Source organism: Calliphora vicina, chromosome 1, assembly GCF_958450345.1.
Source record: "Calliphora vicina chromosome 1, idCalVici1.1, whole genome shotgun sequence".
NCBI lineage: Eukaryota > Metazoa > Arthropoda > Insecta > Diptera > Calliphoridae > Calliphora > Calliphora vicina.
In genome coordinates, this window is record NC_088780.1 from 125846746 (window position 1) to 125870709 (window position 23964).

The window sequence follows — 23964 nt, forward strand, 5'->3', positions numbered from 1 at the left end:
CAATTTTACACAGCGTGTCATTGGCAGCCAAGGCCTTGCATACTCGTTTCTGTTACAGCGGTGTTAGAAGGCCTACTTAAAAAAGCCATATTATAAGGTCTTCCATTGAAGGTTTGTAAGTCCCGGTCCACACTGTGAAACATTTGCTGCAAAACATTTGAGTTTGATGATGAAAGGGAAAAGAGGAATGAAAAAGGGAACTTTGTTTCATGTACATGAAGTTTTTGTTGAGTATGTCATCCACATTTATTCGTTCGTATTCGTACTGTAGAGAAATGTCAAAAACTGAAAAGCAAAAACTTCACTGTGTGGACACGAATGCAGTTTCAAAAGAGAATTTAAAAATGTTTTGCAGCAAATGTTTCACAATGTGGACCGGGACTAAGGAGACCTGGTCTGCTGAAACAAGCCTTTAAAGAGGGTCATTAGGAAAAAAATTCTTGATGAATTTAGCATAAAACCTAAAGAATGGTCTTTAAAGTATAACGTGTGTAGTTTTATATATAAAAAAGCTAAATCACGCGAAATTCACAACATAAAATGTTGTAAAAGACTAAATATTTTAGAAGACTTTATTCCTTTCATGTTTATAATAAGAGCAAAATACATTTTATTATAGAGAGTCAACATATAGGAATAATTGAAAAACCAAGCATGTTTGGTTTTGCAATGCAGTTTTGAATGAGTATGAAGGTTTTTAGAAAGAGTTTAGGACCTTATAGAATGTATAAATAGGTATTTTAAAATGCCTACAAATTGAAGCCCGCTGTGTTGGTACCAAACTGCTGGTATGTATAACGAGCGTTCAGTTTTGTTACTAAAATTCACTAGTGGAAGTTTGGCCTGGCGCGAGATTAGATGTTATCTATGTAGACCGAGATCCAACGCAATTATTCCGTCAGAACCGCGTGACACTGAGGAGATCCTGACAAGATATTCAGAGATATTCAACTGGAAAGTGGATAATGTTTCCACTCCTGAAGATGAAGACTAAGAAAGAGGCACAGTATCTATCGTGGTGCAAACAAGATCGACCCCGCAATCGGACTAGTAGTTTAGAAGATACAGTTTTAATTTTTTTTTTTCAATCGAACACACTGTGTGGTGTAGGGTACAATGAAAGTAATTAAAATGATTAATATTTGATAAACTCACATCCCGTTTTCAAAGTAATAAATTTAGAAAAAAAATATATTACCATGCATTAGCATTAAGCTAATCCACTTTATATCATTATATCAGATACATTAAACATTGTAAATTATTTTACTTGCTATCATCCTTGTACTCGCAGAAATTATAAGCCAACCATGTTGGATTGAATTATTGATGCCTAAACATGAGTGAGTGAGTGAGTACTTTATGACATTGAAGAAAAATACTTTATCTAATAAATTTCATTGGGGACCATAAAACGAACACGTCATAGACGTTGAATGCATTGGAGCAGGAGATGGGTGAGTTTTTAATTGAAGTGGCTAAACAAACAAGCTTTGAACTTAGTTATGTCCACCTTTTGTAGCTTTTATCAGACTCCTAGAATAAAAAAAAGCATGGCACGCAGGCACTCAGGCCATTAGAATTTACACATGTACTTACATATAAATGGGTTTATAGCAAAGTATAGGGTAAGGCATATGGATGTGTAACAGAGAACTGCAATGGGTGATTGAAAAATATTCACACATTAAAAATGAATATATTTTTATATATTTTCATTCAAATGTTCAAAATTGCTTGAACAAAAAAATCAAATTTGTTTTTTATATAAATCAAACTTGAAAATTTTGTTGCTTTATGAATAGAAAATCATTGTTTTGTATTCGAACAATCATACTTGTTTGGATTCAATTATTCACAACTGATTTTAACTCAATCAAACCATGTACATTTTGTTGGCTCTCTGATTAAAATCATTGCATACTTTATTCTAATCATTTTGGGTTTTGATTCGTTCGATTCAAAAATGATTATTTTGATTAAAATAAAACTCAAAAAAGACAATAATCAACTGGTATGACTTTTTGCTTTTATAAAGAAAAAGCAAAACAATTTACATACTATACATAAGTATTATGTATATAAATATGTATGTATATGATTTTAAATTTAATGTTTTACACATAATGATATACACACAATTGGGAGCTTAAAAAATTTTAAAACATTAGTTTGAATATTGCGAAAAAAAGTTTTCAACAGCTTTAAAATATTTTCGAACATGAGTTCGAATTTTTAGAACAAGTTTTTTTAGTTTTTATGGCCGGGAGATTACTTTAAGGCTTAACATTTTTTCGAACATTACTTGGACTTTGACTTGGAATATTCGAACATAATTACAGACACCAGATGTTCCCAAACCTTAAAACTTCAGCAAATTTGTGTAAATTTTTATATTCAAAAGTGTTAAAAAATATGCAAAAAATAAAATAACAAAAAAAATGTATTCATGGCAAACAAAATTAATATTTTTAGAAATTTTTAGAATATGAGTGCAAAAATAACAAACTGTCAACAGATTTTGGTCCAAGTCAGTTTCTTTTCTCAGTTATTACGTTTCCTGCCAATGAAAAAGCTCGTTCGGCGGCTGCACTGCTGGCAGGAATAGAATGGATTTGTAATGCAAGTTTAGATAATAATGGATAAGACGATTCATTTAATTTCCACCATTTAAGTACATCAAAGTCCTCAGAAATATCAACAGTTTCATTGTAATATCTATTTATCTCCTCTGCAGGTGTTTTTATAATTCGGGATATTGGGCTTTTAAATAAATCAGGGAAAAAAAACTGGGTATTTATTTTTAATGATTTTTTGGTAGATTCTGCATCCGAATCTGATGAAATATTGTCATCGGTCAATGACAATTGGAAATTAGCTACAGGATCAGACACAGTGTTTGTTGATATTGGTATAGGAGTTTCTTCATTAAAATGTTCAATTAGTGAAACGCAAAAATTCTTGATTTCACTTAAATTGTGTTGTTTCATTCTTAATGCTGGTGGATACAAAAAGAATGCAGTTTTTTGCCACAAACTCAAATTTGTAGTCCAAATTTTATCAACATTATTGATAATTTTCTCCTTTAGGGACAATATAGCAGCTACATTGCATTGATTTGAAACCAATTATTCACGATTGATTTAAACATATTGAAGTTTGAATTCCATCTTGTAGGACATTCATTTTTTAAAGATGTTGCTAAGTGGTGCTGTAAATTTGCTTTTTTAAAGTATTTAACAATTTTTTTGCACGCTTCTACAATTTCTTTTAGCTCCTCTGTTTCTTTAAATGAATGTTCTAAAACGTTTGCGAACAAGTGGCTGCTACAGTTCAAACGTACATTATTTTCTAACGCCTTTACAACGTTCGATCCCCTATCTGTCACGAATTTAATTTTGTCCAAACTATTAACGCCTAATTCCAAAAATAAATCTTTCAACTTGCTTAAAATATTAGCACCAGTTGAACGATCAAAATCCATCCATATAGTTTCAGATTCTTTTGGTAGTGTAATGTAACACCCAAAAAATTTCCGTCCACAAATCTATTGTTGCAGATGCAGCTCCGCTTTGTACTACCTCAGCTATTTCCTTTGATAATACTTTCTTCTTTTCCTCTGCTAGCTTCTGCACTGTACGAGAAACAGTTGTGGCATCTGGAAGTAGATCTTCGATATCGATATATTTATAAAAAACTTTGCCAGCTTAATGAACCCAGAACCATTAATTGCTGAAAATGGTTGACAATCTTCGGTAGTCCATGCAACACATGTATGAATGGCGGCCTTTTTGTCTTCTGCTGAAACACTCGTTAAAGATTTTGACTCTTTAATGAATTTGCAGCACTTGTGGCGACTTAAATTAGACATTTGGCTTGGTATATACTTGAGAATCTTGGAACATGTGCGGCAGTATAAATATCCTTCTAATATAGATTCATCTTCTTTTATTATTTCGGATATGTTCCACACTGAACTTTTTCCTTTGCGACGCGCCGACAAGGTGTAAACATTTTTAGATATCTGATCTAGCACAAAAGCTTGGTCTTCTGACATTTCTTAAAAGTGAAAGTTTTTTATTTCTATTCTATTGTTTCCTGAATATTTTGATTTTGTTCACTATCAGTTTTTTTATTAATATTTTTGAATTATTGACAATGTGTTTGAGTATAAAATTATGTTTTGATTTTATTCCGCAACAAAAAATTGTTTTATTCAAAAATGTGAATAAAACATGTTTGATCATACTAATCACAATCATTGAAATGAAATGTTTGCCAGAACGATTTTAATTGTATTCAATATTGAGTTTTGTTGAACGATTAAATGTGATTAACAAATTTATTATATGATTAAATCAAGAAAAAAAGTGAATTTTGCAGTTCTCTGATGTGTAACTAATGTCCTTAATTGCAAATAATTATAAAGCTCGATTTCTCAACAAGCCAACTTTGAAATACATAATGAGATTTTTTTAATAATAGCTAACCATAAATAAGTGTTTAATAAAATCTGAAAATAACATCTCCTAAAGAAATAATCTACCATAGAAACAGACTCAAAAGCTGGCCTTTTTAGCATAGATCATATATGTGTATGAACATTAAAAAAATACACTAAAAGGAATATTAAGAACTACAAAGAATGTCTATAGAGTTTTTTTTCTTGCAGCATTTATTCCAACCAGGACACAAGACCAAACATAAAAAATGCATTAATAATGCATTTATAAGGTAAATTGTAAAATTAACAACAGCAACTAATATAAGTAGAAACAACAACAAAGTAAAAACTAAAACAAGTAAGAGGTTAGATAGAGTCTTATATATCCACCACCATTATGATATGGGAACCGATTGCTGTATATTTTGTATAAAACATTTTGGTTAGTTCTATACTTATTGTCAATTACTATTACTGATATTATCAGTCAAAACAAAGGGTTTCATATATTTTGATCCAACACTTTTACCGATTCGGCATATTCGGTTTCCGAAAACTTTCGGTTTTTCAATTGTTATTAGACATCGCACTGTGGTATAGAAAAAAATAGAGGTAAATATATCTGTAACATCTAAACGATTAGTCCGATTTAAATGAACATGCGCAAAGAGGAAGTGTTTTCGAGTTTAAGTTTGGAATTTGGACTTCATGGACCCATCAGAATGCGGCCAAGGGTCCCCAAAGTAGGACACCTCGGGTATGCCACAGTTTTAAAACAATCCTATTTCTTCTTTTAGATTCCGATTTCAAAAAACTTACACATAAAGAATCTCCTCGTCAAGCTCTATAAAAAACCTAGTGGTAACTATTAATTATCTCTTATAGCTTAGGAGATATTCGTATTTGAAAATTAAATTTTCAACATTTTTACCCACCCTACTCCAGTTTTTTGATAATAGTGGGTCCAAATTTTTCACGATTTTCTCCATTTTTATTTTATTAGCCTAACAACAAATGTATATGTCAAACAGACTCAAACGACTCCAAAGTTGTACGCATTTTAATTTAAAAAGAGCGATTTTTCGGTAGTTTTTTGATAATAGTGGGTCCAAATTTTTCACGATTTTCTCCATTTTTATTTTATTAGCCTAACAACAAATGTATATGTCAAACAGACTCAAACGACTCCAAAGTTATACGCATTTTAATTTAAAAAGATCGATTTTTCGGTAGTTTTTTGGAGAAAGTACTTTTCTTATTTTTAAGTTATCTTAAAAATTTCTAAGAAGATGTACTTTTTAAAAAGCTAACATTACATCAAATATTTTAAATGAAAATATATTTAAAAAATTTTGATACGGAGGGGACCAGGTCTATCCAAAAAATTGCCATTTGTCTTCAAATACCGAAATTCTTTTTTTTTGGAAAATTTACCACTTTGACGTTATATACGTGTGATAGAAAAAACACTGTATGTATTTACACAATATATAGGGCTATACAAATATGGAGCTTCTTCGAGAATCTCTGCTTTGTGTTTTTAGAATTTTTTAATATCTTTTGAAATAAAATATATTTAGGTTTTAATTTTTTCACAGATGTAAGCATATTTTTTGTAGACCTTCTGAAGGTATATCTATGTATATTTTAAATTTCAGCTCATTCGGTTCATAAATGGCATTTTGGGGATTTTTTAAAAATGTGAGACTTTAAGAGGCCACCCACTGATTCCCATTCCGCCTACAAAGCTGAACAACTGTAAATCAACTCGAAAATACCTCAGCCGATTAAATAAAACAGCACAACATAGAAGTCTGGACTTAACAAAATAATATTTGTTTTAGCGTCAAAAAATAGTAAATAACGAAAATATTTAAGATACAAAGTGATATTTATGTGCAATTTAGAGTACGTTCAGATTACATAGATGTGTTCACAAGAGTTTTTTTCTTCCTATATTTTTTTCCAGAAAAGTACACGAAATAGCTATTTTTGGAATAAGATTTTAACAAAATTTGTTTGGTGGACTCACCAAGTCAGAATTAGCCATAAACAGATGACACCTTTTTTAGGTGGCCCACTGAATTTCAGAATCTATGGAGGCCTCTAAAAAAATTGGTCACCAAACTGACTATAGGGTTTTACTACCCTTTGGCAGTAGAGTCGAGGCTATACTGTCATGATCGTGTGTTTTTTCAAAAGTTTTCATTTGTTGCATTGTGTTATGTGCCGATTTTTATAAAATTCAATATGACGATTTCAATATATATTAGGATTATTTGTGTCGAATTTTCTGTTTGATAGTGATATTTATAAGAGATTTATGCCTATTTAAGTGATATTGGAGAATATGATCAAATATGGTTGGATCCAAACAAATATCGGTTTGTGATTTATTTTTACAGCTATTCTATAGAGATTTACATATGTACCATATAAATGCACCATATTCCGGAAAGAAATTTGTGTGGGGGCAAGGAGAAATCATGGACCGATTACTACCATTTTCAACCTAGCATGTCCTTTTATCATAGGAACAATAGGTGCAAAATTGCACTGTTTTATCTAAAATGTACTTGCTTAAATAAAATAGCTAAATTTTTTTCAAAAATATCAACTTTTTGGGAGGTTGGCTCATATTTTGCTCAATAACTCTGGTATTTTGCCCAGATCGTATATTTAGTTCTACGACAAATATTTCGATATGTTACAAACACAATGACAAAATCAATATACCGCTTAGTTTATGGTGGTGGGTATAAAAAGAAAACAATATTCATAAATGTAAATATTGTTGTCATATTGCACAAAGATTCAATTAGTATACAAATAACAATAATCATAATACGAGTAATAATGTTATCTCTCGAACATAATGGGGAAACCCACAATGAAATGAATACGACTTCAGTTACAAATATGAATGAATAAGTGAGTATGATGTGATCCCTCACGATACCGCACCGCATCATAACGTTTCCATTTTGTTTGTCTGTGCACAGGATATTGAATAATTAAATAGTAACAAACCGCAAAAATATAACAAACATTGAGGTTATGTTTTTTTAATTAAAACACAATAAAAGATTCAAACAATGGATGGTAGAGAGAAAATACATATAAATACTGTTATCGTATATACATTAGGTTGAAGGTTAGATGTTAAATTTTGCAATATTTGGAACTTCTAATTGAGAAATAGCCAAATATTGTATATGTTTAGGTCGAATTTTGTGAAACTTGAAAGAAATATATCTTAAACCTTGAGAAATTTTGTAATAATATCTCTAATAGTTTCTGAGATACCAATTATTTCCAAAAAAAAGGTTATAAACCACTGTGCAATGTATTTTTACTTATTCTAACGTTTTGTATTAAAATCAAAATTTTTGTAAAAATTGGACTTGATACATTTGCTCACTAAGCTAACGATATACGATTTTCTATGCCTTTTATTGGGAATTTCTAACAATCATTAGAACGAATTTCATTTAAGAAATCTTCTCAATTTTATAGGATATTTATTGTAAGGCAAATCTCTTTTAATCGTATTTTAAAATGCTGACCAAAACTTGTTTTAAATTTTTTTTACTCTCACTCTAAATAGTTATTACTTAGCACGAATATCACGAATTTTTTTAGGTTATTAAATAATTAAAAATTTAACAGAATGGTGAAACACAAATAAAAAAAGCCCCTAGTTGTTTGTATAAATAAAAACAAAATAATAATTAAGTGTTTGAATAAAAACGTGAAACAGGATTGAACAAATAACGAGAGTGTCATTTTTATGTTTTATAACAATGTTATTGTTTTTTTTTGTAGTATAATTTTTTGTTTAGCTTGCTTGTGTGTTTTGGACTGAAATAAAAAATCTCTTACCATTTGATGGACCAGCGTAGGCAATTATTAAAGCTGTCAGCAGGAGTGAACCCAACACAATGCCAGCCACTAGGAGGGCACGTTTTTGTGAACATACAGCGACGCCATTGCGTGTTTGTCGGCCACCACTAGATTCACCACCTGTAACAAAACGAAATAAAGGAATATAACAATATTTGCAATTAAAAATTTATGATTGTCGAAATAAAAAAAAATAAAGTATTTCTTCACCTGCTGACTACAATAAATTTAAATTGCTTTGGGAGTTATTTAAAAATTATGAGTAAATATTAATAATTTATCATTTTTATGGATTATGTCTATTTTTTACGGCTTTTATAATTTAATGTGCTTAGTTATGATTTAAGAAAAAATTCACTAAATATTTTATTTATTAAAAAACTTGATTATTTCAATGAAGTTCTAAGGTCTATAGACTTAAATAAATTATTAAATTATTAGGCTTTTCCATACCATTTTATAAATGAAAGTTTCTTTTAAACTAAAAATTACAGATTCATGCTAACTTTTTTATCTGCCCCTTATAGAAACCAGCTGATACTCCCTGAATTTCTCATACTTTCCTTCTGCAAAATCAACAGACTGGCGATAGTACTGAAATGTTTTAGTTCAGAAATGTAATACATTTTTCTGTTATATAGAATTTGAAAATTATTTTATTTTATTCATATCAGCGTAGATTTTTTTATTGCAAATCATTTATAAAAATACTTTTACACATAAGACTTTTTATAAAAAATACTGTTATACTGAATATTTCTCTAGAAAATATGTTTATGCTGAAGATTTTCTATAAATATTACTGTTATATTGAAGATTTTCTATAGAAAATAATGTTATACTGAAGATATCCTATAAAAAACCACTTATATACAATATTTTCTATAGAATATTCTTTTATAATGATGATCTATAGAAACTACTGTTATACACAAGATATTCTATAGAAAATACTGTTATACACAAGATTTTTTATAGCAATTGAGGTTATATTGAAGAATTTCTATAAAAAAATACTGTTATACACAAGATTTTTTATAGAAATTGCTATTATATTGAAGAATTTCTTTAAAAAATACTTTTTTAGCTGTTATATTGATTAATTTATATATAAAATACTGTTATACTGATGATTTTCTGTAAAAACACTGTTATACACAATATTTTCTTTAGAAGATAATATTATAATGAAGATTTTCTATAGAATATACTGTTATTGAAGAATTTCCATGAAATTCAGTATAATAGTATTTTCTATAGCAAATACTATTATACTGAAGCTATTTCATGGAAAATGTATAAAATTTCTTCAGTATAATAATATTTACTGTTATCTGAAGATTTCTATATTACATAATATTATACTAAAGATTTTCCTATAAAAAGCACTGTTATATACAATATTTTCTATGAAATATTAAGTTATAATGATGATTTTCTGTAGAAAATACAGTTATACACAAGATTTTTTATAGCAATTGAAGTTATATAGAAGAATTTCTATAAAAAATACTTTTATTTCTATAGGAAATACCTTTTTACTAATGGTTTTCTATAGAAAAAGCTGTTATATTGAATAATTTCTATATAAAATACAGTTATACACAATATTTTCTTTAGAAGATAATGTTATAATGAGGATTTTCTATAGAAAATATTGTTATATTGCAGACTTTCTATTGAAAATATTGTTATATTGCAGACTTTCTATTGCAATTATTGTTATATTGGCCATTTTTTTTATATTGAACAGTGTTTAAAAAACTAGACTACAAGTAGCAGTAGCAACGAAAAAACACAAGTAGTCTAGTTAAAAAATTAATAAAAACTCGGAGTCAATAATTACTACTACTACTGCTACCTTCACATTTTGGTAGCAGTAGTTGTAGTAGTACTAATAAAAGAAAAATTTAAAAGTAGCAGAGTAATTTATTTTCTATTGCTACCTTAAAAAAGAAAAAGTTTTGATGTAGCAGTCATTAGTTTTTTATTAATTCTGCTACTTTTAAAATTTTGTAGTAATAGAAGTAGCAGTTGAGGTAGTAGAAGAAGTAGCAGTTAAGTAGCAGTTGAGGTAGCAATAAAATAAGTCAAAAATAAAAATCTTCAGCCAAAAAAGTATATTATGTGTTGTGAATATATATTTGTGTAAGTTGGTCGTGTTGTAAACAAAAGTTCGGCTTTTTTATTATACACACAGAAAACACGATCTTTCTGTTAGCAACACGAACATCTGAGACGAATAAAATCGAATAATTCTTTCAAACTCTCTCAAAACAAAAACAACACACAGTGTTTAATTCTGTCAATTTTGCTTTTATGACTGAAGATTTTCTTTTTTGACTACTTTTATTGCTACCTTAACTGCTGCATCAACTGCTACTTTACTGCTACCTTAAAAATTAAAACTCAATATAGAGCAGTAGCAATGATTTGTATTTTTATGCTACTACTCCATTTACAATTCATGTTTTATTACTACTGCTCTGTTAAGAGTTTTATATTTTGAAGGTAGCAGTTGTTTTAAAAAAACAAGAAAACGAAAAAAGACATACACTTTTTTGAAGCAGTAGTTGTAGCAACAGTTAAAAATTTGTTAGTTATCGTAGCTTTTTAAACACTGATATTGAATAGATAATACTATTATACGGAAGCTATTATATGGAACATGCTGATATAATTAAGATTTTCTATAGAAAGTACTGTTATATTGAAGAATTCCCCTTAAACTAAAGATTTCTATAGAAAATGTATTGGAAATTGTCTATAGAATTTCAATAGAAATTACTGTTATATTAAAGAATTCTCACTTAAATTTCTGTTATACTAAAGATTTCCATAGAAAATAGTGTTATAATACTGATAAACTACACGCAGAGAAAAAATATAATTGGGCATGGTTACTGTAATCATTTAAATAGTGTTACAAGATTTTTAACAATATTATAGTCACAGTAACAATTTCCATGATTGTGGTAACCATAATATGGTTAATTTATGATTCACATGATTGTATCAACCATATATATGGTTACAGTAAACAAATATATGTTTGTGGCAACCATATTTATTATGAATAATTTTATCATAATATGTTGTTCTCAGATTATGATAAGAATTAAGCCGAGAGCAACATAATATGATAAGTCCTTCATCATATGAATGGTTGTCACAAACATATAATTGTTTACTGTAACCATATATATGGTTGATACAATCATGTGAATCGTAAATTAACCATATTATGGTTACCACAATCATGGAAATAGTTACAGTGACTATAATATTGTTAAAAAACTTGTAACAATATTGAAATGGTTACAGTAACCATACCCAACTATATTTTTTCTTCAAGACTTTCTATAGAAAACGGTATTTTTATAGACAATTTTTTGATATAGAGTATTTTCTATAAACAAAATATAAAAGTATTTTATATAGAAATTCTATTTCTATAGAAAATTATCACAATACTGTTATTTTGTATAGAAATTTAAATTTGTCCTATTGCATAAATATAATAATACGGAAAATTATTTGAAATTATCAAATGAGTCGCGGCAGTGCTACGGTACTTTTGAATATGAAATAATATGATCGTATCAACTAAGCTCAGATCAGTCTTTCTTAAAATGTTAAATAATTTTATTAAATAAATAATTTTGTTTACACGCCAATATTTTGGCAACACCTTTACTATAATTTACCTGATAAAAAAGCACAATCATCCAAATCTGGATCATTTGTCATTTCGATACGTTCACGTCGCCAAACTTTAGAACCTCTCTGACCACCGCCAACGATCGAAATCTTAACGGGGCCACTACCACTCTGCCTTCCTGCCAATACGTTCGTTTACAATTTTTGCTTAAACGCGACAATTTTGTATAACTTTTATATAACTTATAAAACTTTTTGTTCTTAATTTACAAATATCACTGAAATTTAAACTAAAATAAAATATAAAAACACACTTTTTTAAATTTTAAATTTGCTGTAAAATTGTTGCCGTTGATTTCATAAAAAAATGCATAAATATTTTATATTAAATGTTCCTTATTTTGCCACATGCCACAGACGAGTTTATGATTTTCATTTATTGGCATAAATTGACACATGAAGTAGCAATGGTTAAAAGTCATAAAGTTGCCAGTGTTATAAGATGTTAGAAAAAAAAAACAAGTAAATTGAACTTTTATCAATAGACATCTACTTAAGTATCTAGTACTTAGAGTTCGAAATTTCCCTCTTACATTTTGTACACTGAAGACATTTTCCAGCCACTACCAATAATCAAAACAGTCTTCGTAATTTATTCATGTAACCGTCTTCCACCCTGTTTCAAACGAAAATATTCACTGATTATATAGTGTGTGCGGGTCTTTTTTTGGTGCTATTTAAAAGAGATTTTTATTTTACCTTTAAAAAATCATAGCAATCTTCTTTTTTTTTCTTGATAGTAAAAATTTTTTTGGTCTCACCCTACAGTTCTGGTGAAAGTGTTCTGAATGTCTGGTCGTGTTGAATCACAAATATCCTGTACATAAAGTATACATGTTTCAACTTTGATGGCTATTAACATACTCTCGATTTTACACACATTCAGTGCTTGTTATTGTTGCTTTTTCTAAAACAGAACCCATCTACACATTACAACAACAACCTACGAAACAGTAACAATGTTGAAATTTGTTCTTTAAAAACTTCAAATTGTTTGAGGTTGTGCCAAATTTTGGTTCATGACTAGGGTTTTTAATTTCCCGACCTTTTTTGATTCCCGGGAATCGGGAAATTTTTTCTACATTCCCGGGTACCCGGCTATTCCCGAAATATATAATGATACTGTAAATTAGGAATATTATAGCCAAATTTCATATAAAAACTTAGTGTTATAATTATTAAACATCAGAGCTTCGAATTAATTAATAAAATTTGAGCTTAATTCACTAAAATCTTAATCCGTAATTAAAAAATGTCAAGCTTTCATCCATAAATCCGTTCCTAATATTTCATTTTTTAGATTCATTCCAAAGCCTTTGTTTAAATTGAATTAATTTTAAAGTTAACTAATAACAAAATTTATTGAAGCTTTGAATGATTAAATTTTTGTTAAATCAAATCATTTACAAAATTAATTGAAAAAATTGTCTTTTTGTACTAGATTTTAATTGAAGAAAAATGTAATCATTTAATAAATTTTTGAAGCTATTTTGTTATGGATTTGAAGAAGAAATTTAAAGAAATTAGAATGATTCAATAAGAAATAAATTCTATAAATAATGAATTCTCTTTTTAAATTTTAATACGAAAAAGCCCAAATAAATAATAATAATAATAAACGGTCTATTATTGCCAAGATATAAGCAAAAAACTGTAAACAACTTTTCACTGTTTTTTGGTGAAAAAAAAACATAGTTCTAACTTGTTTTCTATGTATTTTCGTAAGTTTTTAATTCTTGGGATTCCCGATTAAAAATCCCGGGAATCGGGTAGTGAAAAATTGGCAAAATTCCCGGGAAATTTGTACCGGGAATTGCCGAGATAAAAACCCTAATTGTAATGCAATGAATCTCAAAATGGCGAAAATATAGGAAATATCCGCCGACTTCGGAACATTAGTTGTCAAGTTGTCAAATAAAGGAAAATTTACGGCAAATGTGGGGAAAATCTAGAGTCCAAACTATCCATAGGAACTATAAACGGTTTGATAGATATGAAAGTTTGTCACGAACAGGATGTCCATTAAAGTTTGATGAAATGTTAAGGTGTAAAATTGTAAGAGAAGTCCTAGAAATTCCAAATAAATTAGCGTGGAATGAAAAGTTATGGAATTGATGTCGATGCAGATACAATTAACCGCTTCTTTAAAAAAAGCTGGACTTCTTTGCTGTTTATGAATGGTTCGGGAAGGAAAGATTTAAAGGGACTCCAATTTCTGGATTAACAGCGAAGAAAATGCTAAAATATTTCACTCAAAATTTAATAAAAAGCAACATTGTATTCACAAACTTAATGCAGCAGGAGAAAAATATGCAGCTGCTACAATTTTCGTGGAAAAATTAAATGAACTCATATCAATGAAAAAACTCACCAATGAGATAATGGAGATTAAACAGACATTTTTTGAAATTGTGTACCTGAGAGCAGTTTGCCTTAATGCTGAAAACGTTATTGTGAAAGTTTGTCCATCAAATTGGACGATATTGATCCAACTGATGGATCAGGGTGCAATATAGAGCCGTAAATGTCATTATCGAAAAACTATATGTATTAAAAAACTATTTAAAATTGGTACTCAATTAACCGGGAAAATTGATTATCCAGAATGCTCCCGGTCCCGACCATTACGGGTAATCGAGGTCTCACTGTATACATTAAAGAATTTTACAGATTTATTTGAAACATTTTACTGGTAGTTGGCTTAATTTAGTATTAAACAATTCCCGAGAATGTTCAAAGTTGTACAATATTTCCAGGGAATAGAAAAACATTCAGGAAATTAGCAATCCTATTGGCCGAAACTGAAGGCCTATACCAATTTTCATTTAATTATCTTTCTTATACAAATTTGGTCTACTTGGTTTAAAATTTAGGCTACTTTAGGCTACCCTTACAGCCCTCAAAAGTCTCAATTGCCTCACAAAACACCAAACTTTTTAAAAGATTTTCTATTTATGGTTTTTTTTTAATCTTAATAACATTTTTGCCGGTGAAAAAAAAAACGTAAATCTGCAAAACAACAAAAACAAACATTCGTACATTTACCGGTGTGTTGTGTGTACATTGAGTATATTGGTCGGAAATGCAAACAAATACTATAGTAATGGAGGAGGGAGACTTCAGACAGCATTGTCTGTCTGCAAGTTTGGCAGGCAGCCAGCCAAGCAGCCAGACATTCATTCACCATATACACCAAAAAAATGCACCAACACCAACAATAAAGAACAAAATATCTATATGTATAACAAAAAAACAAAAAAAAAACAAAGTTGAAATGTAAAACAAACATACAATCATTATTTAAGCTTTCAACTGGAACAAAATGCAGCCGAAATAGCAATTCCCCTTTCCCTCAAACAACTAACCAACCATCTCATCTACAGTCAACTTAACTTATCCGTCTCTATCCATATTTATTTTGTCTGATACTGACGCCGCCGCTGCTGATGCATGCAGCAGCATCAAAGGTTAAATTGTATGAATATGTCTGTCTCTAAGTGTGTGTGTTTGTGGCAAGTTCGTTGTATACGATTATAAACTGGCATCATGTGACTTGTTATTGTATTATGCTCTCGTTTCAGTTTTAATTCATTTATTTAGCATAGTAGTATCCCAGCAGTTCTTGGATACTGTCCCAAACTAGTGATTTTACCTATCCTATGTACGTGACTAGTTATTTTAACACGTGCATGTCCTAAGCAGGAGGTTTATTGCCCCTTTTGGATTACAATGAGACTGTCTGATTGTTGGTCGAAAGAAGTCAACGCATTGAAGTCAGTAACCGTATTGTTACCTAGCTGGTTACTTGATCAGCTACATAACTACTTTTTTTTAACCATAAGGATCTATTGTTATTATTGCCTTGTGCCAGTTCCGTTATTCGTTTGTTGTTCAAGCTAAGTAGATGATTGGTCTGCTGTAGCTGGTCTAGAATAATGGTGCTGCCATCTGGCGTTGCCTATAAACAACGCTCTCCGTGTATTTGACCTCAAATAGTCAGTTAAAAATACATCTCATAGACAGTTCAATAACCGATTGCTTTTAAGCAAACCTTCCTCCGACAACTCTCCAATAGATTACTTCTGGTGGGTAAAATAATAATTTGTTAAAGTGCAGTAGAAAATTAGGTTACTTAGAGGCATTAAAGACACAATTGTCTCCACGCTAAGTTACATGGGATGCCAGAAAACTGTATGATAATTATATCAATACAATTTGTATAAAGCCAGTTTGTAGGAATTATTCACAAAAAGTGCAGTACAAAATAAACGTTTAAAGTGATTACATTCTAGATTACTTAGAAACACTTAAGTGACAATTGCCTTCACTATAAAGTATAAAGTAATTAACTGACTTCTCTCTGCACTACAAAATTTATAAATTGGAACCGGACAAGTGGTCAGATATTAATGAGAATTACAATACAATAAGGAATACATTGACTACATGCTTAACTGCTGGGATATGCATGTATGAATATTAGGGTGGCCCTTATTTGGCATTTTTTTTTGGGAATTTTTGATATTCCCAAGGTTTATAATTTGTTTCAGTCAATTGCTGAAAATTTTAGCAAAATCGTATAACGTTTAGAGTAGAGTATCCAGAACCGAAAACCAGTCAACCTCTGTAAACTCTACCGGTTTCGGGTTTCTTTAACTGTTCGGTTAACCGGTTTTAACTTTTAAAGCATAATTGAACATATTATTGGATGTATGACTTAAAAATGCGGGATTGTTTCAAATGTGTAGCTTTTATTTTGAAACATTTCTACAATATAAATTTATTCAAAGTATTGGCAATTGTTAGCTATGACCTTTTCCCATCTTTATTGCAACATATGGATTCCTTGCCACTATCGGATACTCTGTTTTAAGGTTAAGCGTTTCCCAGAGAGAGCATTCTGCATCGATCGAAAGAAATAGTAGTCGGGCGGTGCAAGGTCTGGAATATAAAGCGGATGAAGCAAAACTTCCCAACCACTTCATTCTAAATACTTTTTAACAGGTATTGCAACATTTGTCCGAGTGTTGTCATGTTGGATCATGTCTGGGCGTTTTTCAGCCAATGATCGCTTCAAACGAATATGTTGCGTTCGATGGCTTGTGATAGTCTGGTTAGATTTCAGCAGCTCATAATAGATAGGACACATTTGCTCCCACTAAATATAACGAATTACTTTAGCGTCATGAATATTTGGCTTTGGTGTCGATTCGGCTGGTTGGCCGGTCTTCATTTACGATCTCTTACGCTTCTGAAATCCTGATTTCCCAGGACTCTAATTGTAATGCATCCATTTTTCCTCGCAAGTAATGATTCGATGCAAAAATGATTTTCTTTTATAGCGTTCAAGCATCAATTCGGACATGTAAAATCTTTTTTCAAGACTTCAATTCGTATGGTACCCAAATTCCCTGCTTTTGGATGAATCTTACTGCTCGCAAAAGTTTTGAAATTGCTTTTGTTGAATTTTACAACAATCTTCATGGAGTAATGCCTGCAATTATTGGTCTTCAAACTTTTTTGGGCTGTCATGAGCGCTCTTTGTCTTCCACAAATCATCTCCCGCACGTTGATTGCCTTGGTGAGCAATCGGAGTGCTTCAGCGGCACTTTTTTTTTCAAATTTAAGTGTGAATAAATGACAGATACGTTATTAAAAACAAAAACGACATTCAAAAGAAACGCCATCTATTGCAAATACCGCATTTTTAAGTCGTACTCCCAATATTTTTAATTGAGTTTATGTACTTTTAAAAATTGTTTAAAAATATTGATACTTTGACCCAAAACTCGAAACCTCAAATAAATTGTGCAACCTCTAACCGTAAACCTTTTCTGCTCTGAACAATTTTAGACCCTGGAAGCATAAAAAATCCCAAAAAGTACAAAATAGAGCCGCCCTAATGTATATAACTAAAATATCCTTGTATCATTTTATGTATCCTTGCTCTTGCTCATCTATCCTTGTTTTCAATGTCGTATTGAATTGGTAGTCGGTTGTTGGTTGTTTGTTTTTCTTTCTACAGTTTTTTTCTCGTTTTTATTTTTATATGCAACAACAGAAACTAAAAAACACAACAACTCCTTAACCGGGCTTTTGGGAATTTTTTTTGTTGCTGAATTATAGAAGAAGTTTACTATTCACTGCCATCCCCTCTTCATAGATACTTTTATAAATGTGTTGCCAAGTTGGGGTGGAAATGGTTAGCAGCCAGAAATTGTATTTAAGTTTATGTTGTCGTTTGCAGAGCAGTGAGGGCGGTTTGCTGTTATTGTTGCTACGGCTACAAGACAACAGCATGCATTCATAGAAAGATTTTGGTTGTGTTTTTTTTTAAATAGCAATATAAAGATAATAAATATGAAATAGTGGGGGAGTTTAACTATATAACTTACTGAAACTGATGCCAAAAAAAAACAAAAAATTAGAAAAAAAAATATTTCTTTTGAGTGTTAATTATATGTAATTTTTCATACTTATATTACTTTTAGTTTTGTGTCCTATAGTTTGATTCCCTTTAACACTCAAATAACATAGTATTTAGATCAGGGATGTATAATTTAGAATTATATATTTACTTAGTAAGCCCGCCACGCTTTTCAATGACCAAGAAGAAGTTTGAATAATTCTTTAGTACGCTAGCAGGTAGCTTTCTGGTATGTGGCGTCTATAAGGCAGGGGATCGCGACTAATGAATCCCAGGGGTAGACAGATTTATAAGGCACTAGTTGATCGTGTCCCCTGGACAACCGACATACTGGCCTTCTGATCCTAAATAAATTTCTGATGTCATTTACAAGAAATATTAATCGAAATTCAATATCTACAGAAATATTATATGATTTATCTTCTGATCATTCCCTAAGCATAGTATCTTATTACGGGAGCACTAAAATTTCAAAATTTCATATTTTAGAACAAATTGGCTTAAATATAAAAAAAAAATATATATCAACAGTCGTATCCATACAGATCTTTGTCTTTAGTGTGAGGATGATGTAGATAAATTTGTCAATGACTCCACGTCACCTGCTACAAAACAGAGGTTGTCTGTTGCTAGTAAAAATCTGAAAAAAGCCCTTCAATTAGAAGAGGATCGCGGAAATAGAAATTACATTCAAAGTCACCGGTAGAGGGACAAAGCCCTCTTTTCGTTCGAATATTTGCAGATCAATTAAGTATAGTTTATCAACCAACCTCGTTACAACTACTCGCATTAAAAACCTACGACCAAATAAATTGGTTTCTGTGTCAATTTATTGATATAATCTGTTCGTCATTCTACAACACTGTGTGTAATTTTTAAATTCATGAAAATATAACCATATACGGACACCAGTACGAGATAAAAGACAAAACAAAGAACCGTGTATCCCAATTTTACCCAAAGTTATGCACATTTTTTTATGGGCCCCCAAAGATTTGGCGCCTCGGTGTAATTTTTGCAAAAAAGTGATTATTTTCTCAGGTTCATATCTTGCAAAACGGTTTGGAATTTTGATTTACTCTCTGAGGCAAAGTTGTAGCCCATGTCATAAAGAACATAAATTGTGAACATATAAAATCAAGATCAAAATCTTCAAGATCAAAATCGCAAAAAACTTTAAAAAATTTAAATTTTTTAAAGCTTCCCAAAAGTGTGCTTTCGTTTATGATAATTTAATAGTTTATGGCCCAAAACACATAATTCCTTTAGTTTTTTCTTACTAACTTATACTGACCAACCTAAACGGTGCTAGGAAGTTCATATGTTCTAGAAAGTTGTTTATTGAGATCTTAGGTACATTTTTGTAGTTGATTGTTACCTTGAATTTTGAACCGTTAGCTGTTTTTTTTTTGAGTTTTTTGCGATTTTGATCTTGATGATGAAGTTTTTTGATTTTATATGTTCACAATTTTTGTTCTTTATGACAAGGGCTACAACTTTGCCTCAGAGAATAAATAAAAATTCCGAACAGTTCGCAAGATATAAGCCTGAGAAAATTATCACTTTTTTTGGCAAAAATGACACCGATGCTTTTTTTTTGGTCTTTTTTTTTGGTCTTTTATCAAGTAATGGTGTCCGTATATGGTTATATTTGTTCGTGTTGCACTGTGCAATTGGCAATTTTCTAAACAATATTATTTTTGTGGAACAACAATTATCCATCCCAGCCTATGATGTTTATTTAAGTCATATTGCAGTGTAGTTTAAACTTTGACGTATATTTTGTGTGATTTTTTTGTTTTGCTCATTTAATTAGGATATTTTAAAATATTTATGAGCTTATGCAATTCTATTTAAACATAGTTAAGTGCCAAGTAAATAAATGTTAACCCTTTTATGTACGGTTGGCAGAATAATGGGTGCAACATTTTAAGTTGATTAGTAAAGTGTACTTTAAGGAAAGGGTTTTAATAAGTACATAATTGGAATTGTGATAAAGCTGTACAAAGTATAAATATTAAATCAACAATGACGATTGCGGATAAGTTTATTTGTTGTAGTTTTAATCCAGACCAATTTGACTGAACTTGACTTTTTGTAAACTAGAAGAATATTGCCGTTTTGCAGTTTAAATTATATCGAAATTGGATATGTTATGGATTCAATCATTTAAGAAACCGTAGTTGTAAAGCATCCCGTAGATAACTTCACACATTTCACTGCCAGTAGATCATGTAAGAGGAATATTTAATTACAGTTAGTACATTATGTCGAAGGAACATTTATATAAAAATGTGGATTTTAAGTTTGAATTGAACATATTTAGCTTTGTAAGTCTTGATATGTACGATGAATTCCATACCGGCTTAAGTTGTCCGAATGCTTGCCTTGCCTTGTTTATGCGGCTTAAGATGTCAGCCTTAGAACAACCAGTTTTGTCCAGTATGCGTCCCAGATAACAGAATGATTCTTCCTCATCAAACCATTGATTCTGCACGAACACTCCTTGTTCATTATTAGAGTTTATTCTCATTGTTTTAGTTTCTCCAATGTTAATTTTCAGTCTAGCATGCAATGCAGTTCCTTGGACTACTGACAACTAAGTCTGCATGTCTAAAAATGTGTGGCTGAGGAGTAGTCAGACATCATCAGCGTAGTCGAGGACCTCCAATCTGCATTGAAGACTCCAATTGATTCCCCTTCTTTGGCAAGTTGCATTATTCATCACAACGTCAAATAAAAGAGGATATAAAGTACAGCCTTGTCGAACACCAAAGTTAATGCTAATTTTGTTGTTACCTAGCTGTATTTCATAAGGAATTCGGCAGGTTGCGTTGACATATAGACCTTTTATGAGTCTTATTAACTTAGTAGGTACACCTTTACATTCCAATGTATTCCATATCGCTGAGTGGTTAAATGTGTCAAATGCTTTTTCGAAGTTTTATGAAAGTGAGGTATAGAGATGATCTCCATTCCACAGACTGTTCTACGAACACTCTCAGGCTAGTTAAATGATCGAAACAGGATTTGTGGGCGCGGAAACCGTCTTGTTCCTTTCTAAGCTTAGGAAGAAGAGCAGTTGATAGCCTTTTGTTAAGTATGTGTGCAATCACCTTGTTAATCACCTTGCTAATCCAATTTTTACGTTCTGTGAGGTCCCCTTTTTTTTGGGCAAATTTATGATTACGCCGGTTGTTGTGTGGGAACTGATGAAGATAACATTTTATCATAGAAATCTTCCCAAAGTTGTAGTTGTTTAGATTTTATAAGTTCCACAGCATCGGTCCTTAATGATTTTGTACGTTTCGGCAGCAGCTTCAGCCTCTTTAGCGATACAGTTGATCAAATTTCGTTTATCACGACGAATACTTTGTTTTACTTCACGATTGTAGCGATTGTACAACTGCTGTAGCAATGTTTTGGTCGAGCGCATTCTGCTAGAGTTGATTGCAGCCTTAGCTTCCTTTCTCTCCAATACCAGTCTCCAAGTTTCATCGCTAATCCACTCTTTACGAGAATTTTTCCTATATCCTAGGTTATTGTCTGCGGATTGAGTGAAGATTTTGTTTGTTTCTTCCCAGCTTAGATCTGAATTATTGACACTGAGTTGCAGATATGATTTAAATGAACCCGTGAAGAAGTTTTGCAACTGGGCTCTTTGAGTCTTTCAGTTGTCTTTGAGAAATTTGGTTATTGTTTGGTACTTTTTTCAAAATTATTTTTTCAGAAGTCTTATGTATCTTGTTGCTTTTTAGTGTGATAGGTATCTGCATATGGGAAATTTTTGGTACTTCTACTTTCTTCTAACAACAAATTTTTATTTTATTTTTTTGTATGTTCTATAAACATAACAACCACGCTTGCCAGATTTGACGATTTATTGTAATTTTGACGATTTTAGGGGCCATAATTACCCATTGACGATTTTACGATTTTTACCCGAAATTATACGATTTATTTAAGCAGAAATTCTGTACTAATTTTCAATTTGCGACCTCTACATAAAGTTTATATGGACAGCCAGACAGATAGCCAGTCAGACGAACAGACGGAGGCATGAATATTGTTAAATCGTCTCAGCTCTATTTTTGGGAGCTACAAACATCAGCACAAACGCATAATATACTGCCACTTTAATGGTGTAGGGATAAAAAACCAATACTAATCAGAAACTGACACAAGGCAATAATAACAATCGATTGAATCCTCATGGCAACATCATACATGTATCCGAGGACCCGCTACAGCAGACCAATCATCTACTTAGCTGGAACAACAACCGTTTAAAACTGATACAAACAATAACAATGGATCTAATGGCAACATCGTACATGGAGACGCACGATACTCCAATAATTAGAAATGTGTAAATCTACATGGGAAATACTCGAAAAACAACTGCAACAATTCGTATAAGATGGAGCCAAATGCCCCCAAGTGGGGTAATGGAAAAAAATAATAATCAGATCAAACACTAATTACAAACACCTGAAACTAAATGGTTTCTAATAGCTTTTTCAATGTTTTTTTTTCTAATTCGAAACTCAAAAAACTTAAATCTAACTTAACTAACCTTGATAATGACATTTGATTGGAACAATTGTAAGTTGTCTACTTCAATTATTGTGAACAACAAAAATTCCCCATTTATGAATTTAATAATTACTGAATGAGCAGCAGCAAATTAATTATGCGTAAATTGTTGCCAGCACAGTCATGCTCACAGACGTCACACATACTTATTCATACATGTATAGAATATGTGGCAACACATACTAACACACACACACATACACACATATTAATGTCAAAGTCAAAAGGATAATAAATATAAATGTTATTGTCTAACGTACGAGAATAGAAATAAAAATGACAACAAAAACAGCATATCAAAAAAAAAAAACCTGAAGATTCCTAAGACTTAGAATTTGTATGTGAGCAGAACACACGTACACAGGATAAAAACAAAGGCGGGAAAAGGTTGACGAAACGAACATACAAAAATAATAATAATAATAATAAAAACAAACAAACGAAACAAGAATTTGTTGTAGAAAACTAAATAGAAAGCATATGTTTAGGCGCCTAATTGAAACATTAAGAAAATTTATAGAGAGTCCCTAAAGGAGAGAAAAACTACACACTGTAACAAGCTATTACCAAAAGGATATAGAATTTGGAGAGTTTCACCCAACCAGAAAACGAGAGAGAGATATAGACAGAGAATAATTATAAATGACAGTTAAAAGAGTAAGCAATACTAAAAGAGCTTATGGTTAAGAGCATACAAATTTAAGAAACCTGAGTTTGGGAACAAAAAACAAACGAAAATTTATAGTCAAAACAAAAACAGCAATAGATAAAAGAAAATTCCGTAATTTTCTATTCTTAAGCTCTCACACTCATACGCTTTGGAAAAGTTATGAAAATCGTACAAAAGAATCGAAAAGATAAAAGTGAAGAAGAA

General features: G+C 30.8%; 1 protein-coding gene across 2 annotated transcripts in view; it reads right to left on the reverse strand.

Moving 5' to 3' along the window:
- LOC135957153 (endoplasmic reticulum aminopeptidase 2) overlaps positions 1-23964 on the reverse strand; it is a 111664-nt gene that overhangs the window by 25450 nt on the left and 62250 nt on the right. Inside the window, exons 1-2 of one of the 2 annotated variants that reach the window (XM_065507851.1) lie at positions 12055-12215; positions 8327-8467 (exon numbers count right to left, since the gene is read on the reverse strand). In XM_065507851.1, coding sequence (XP_065363923.1) covers positions 8327-8467; positions 12055-12097 — 184 coding nt within the window. In that variant the 5' untranslated portion in view covers positions 12098-12215. Of the gene's footprint in view, positions 1-8326; positions 8468-12054; positions 12216-23964 lie in introns of those variants that run through there. The other variant, XM_065507843.1, reaches the window with a different exon arrangement.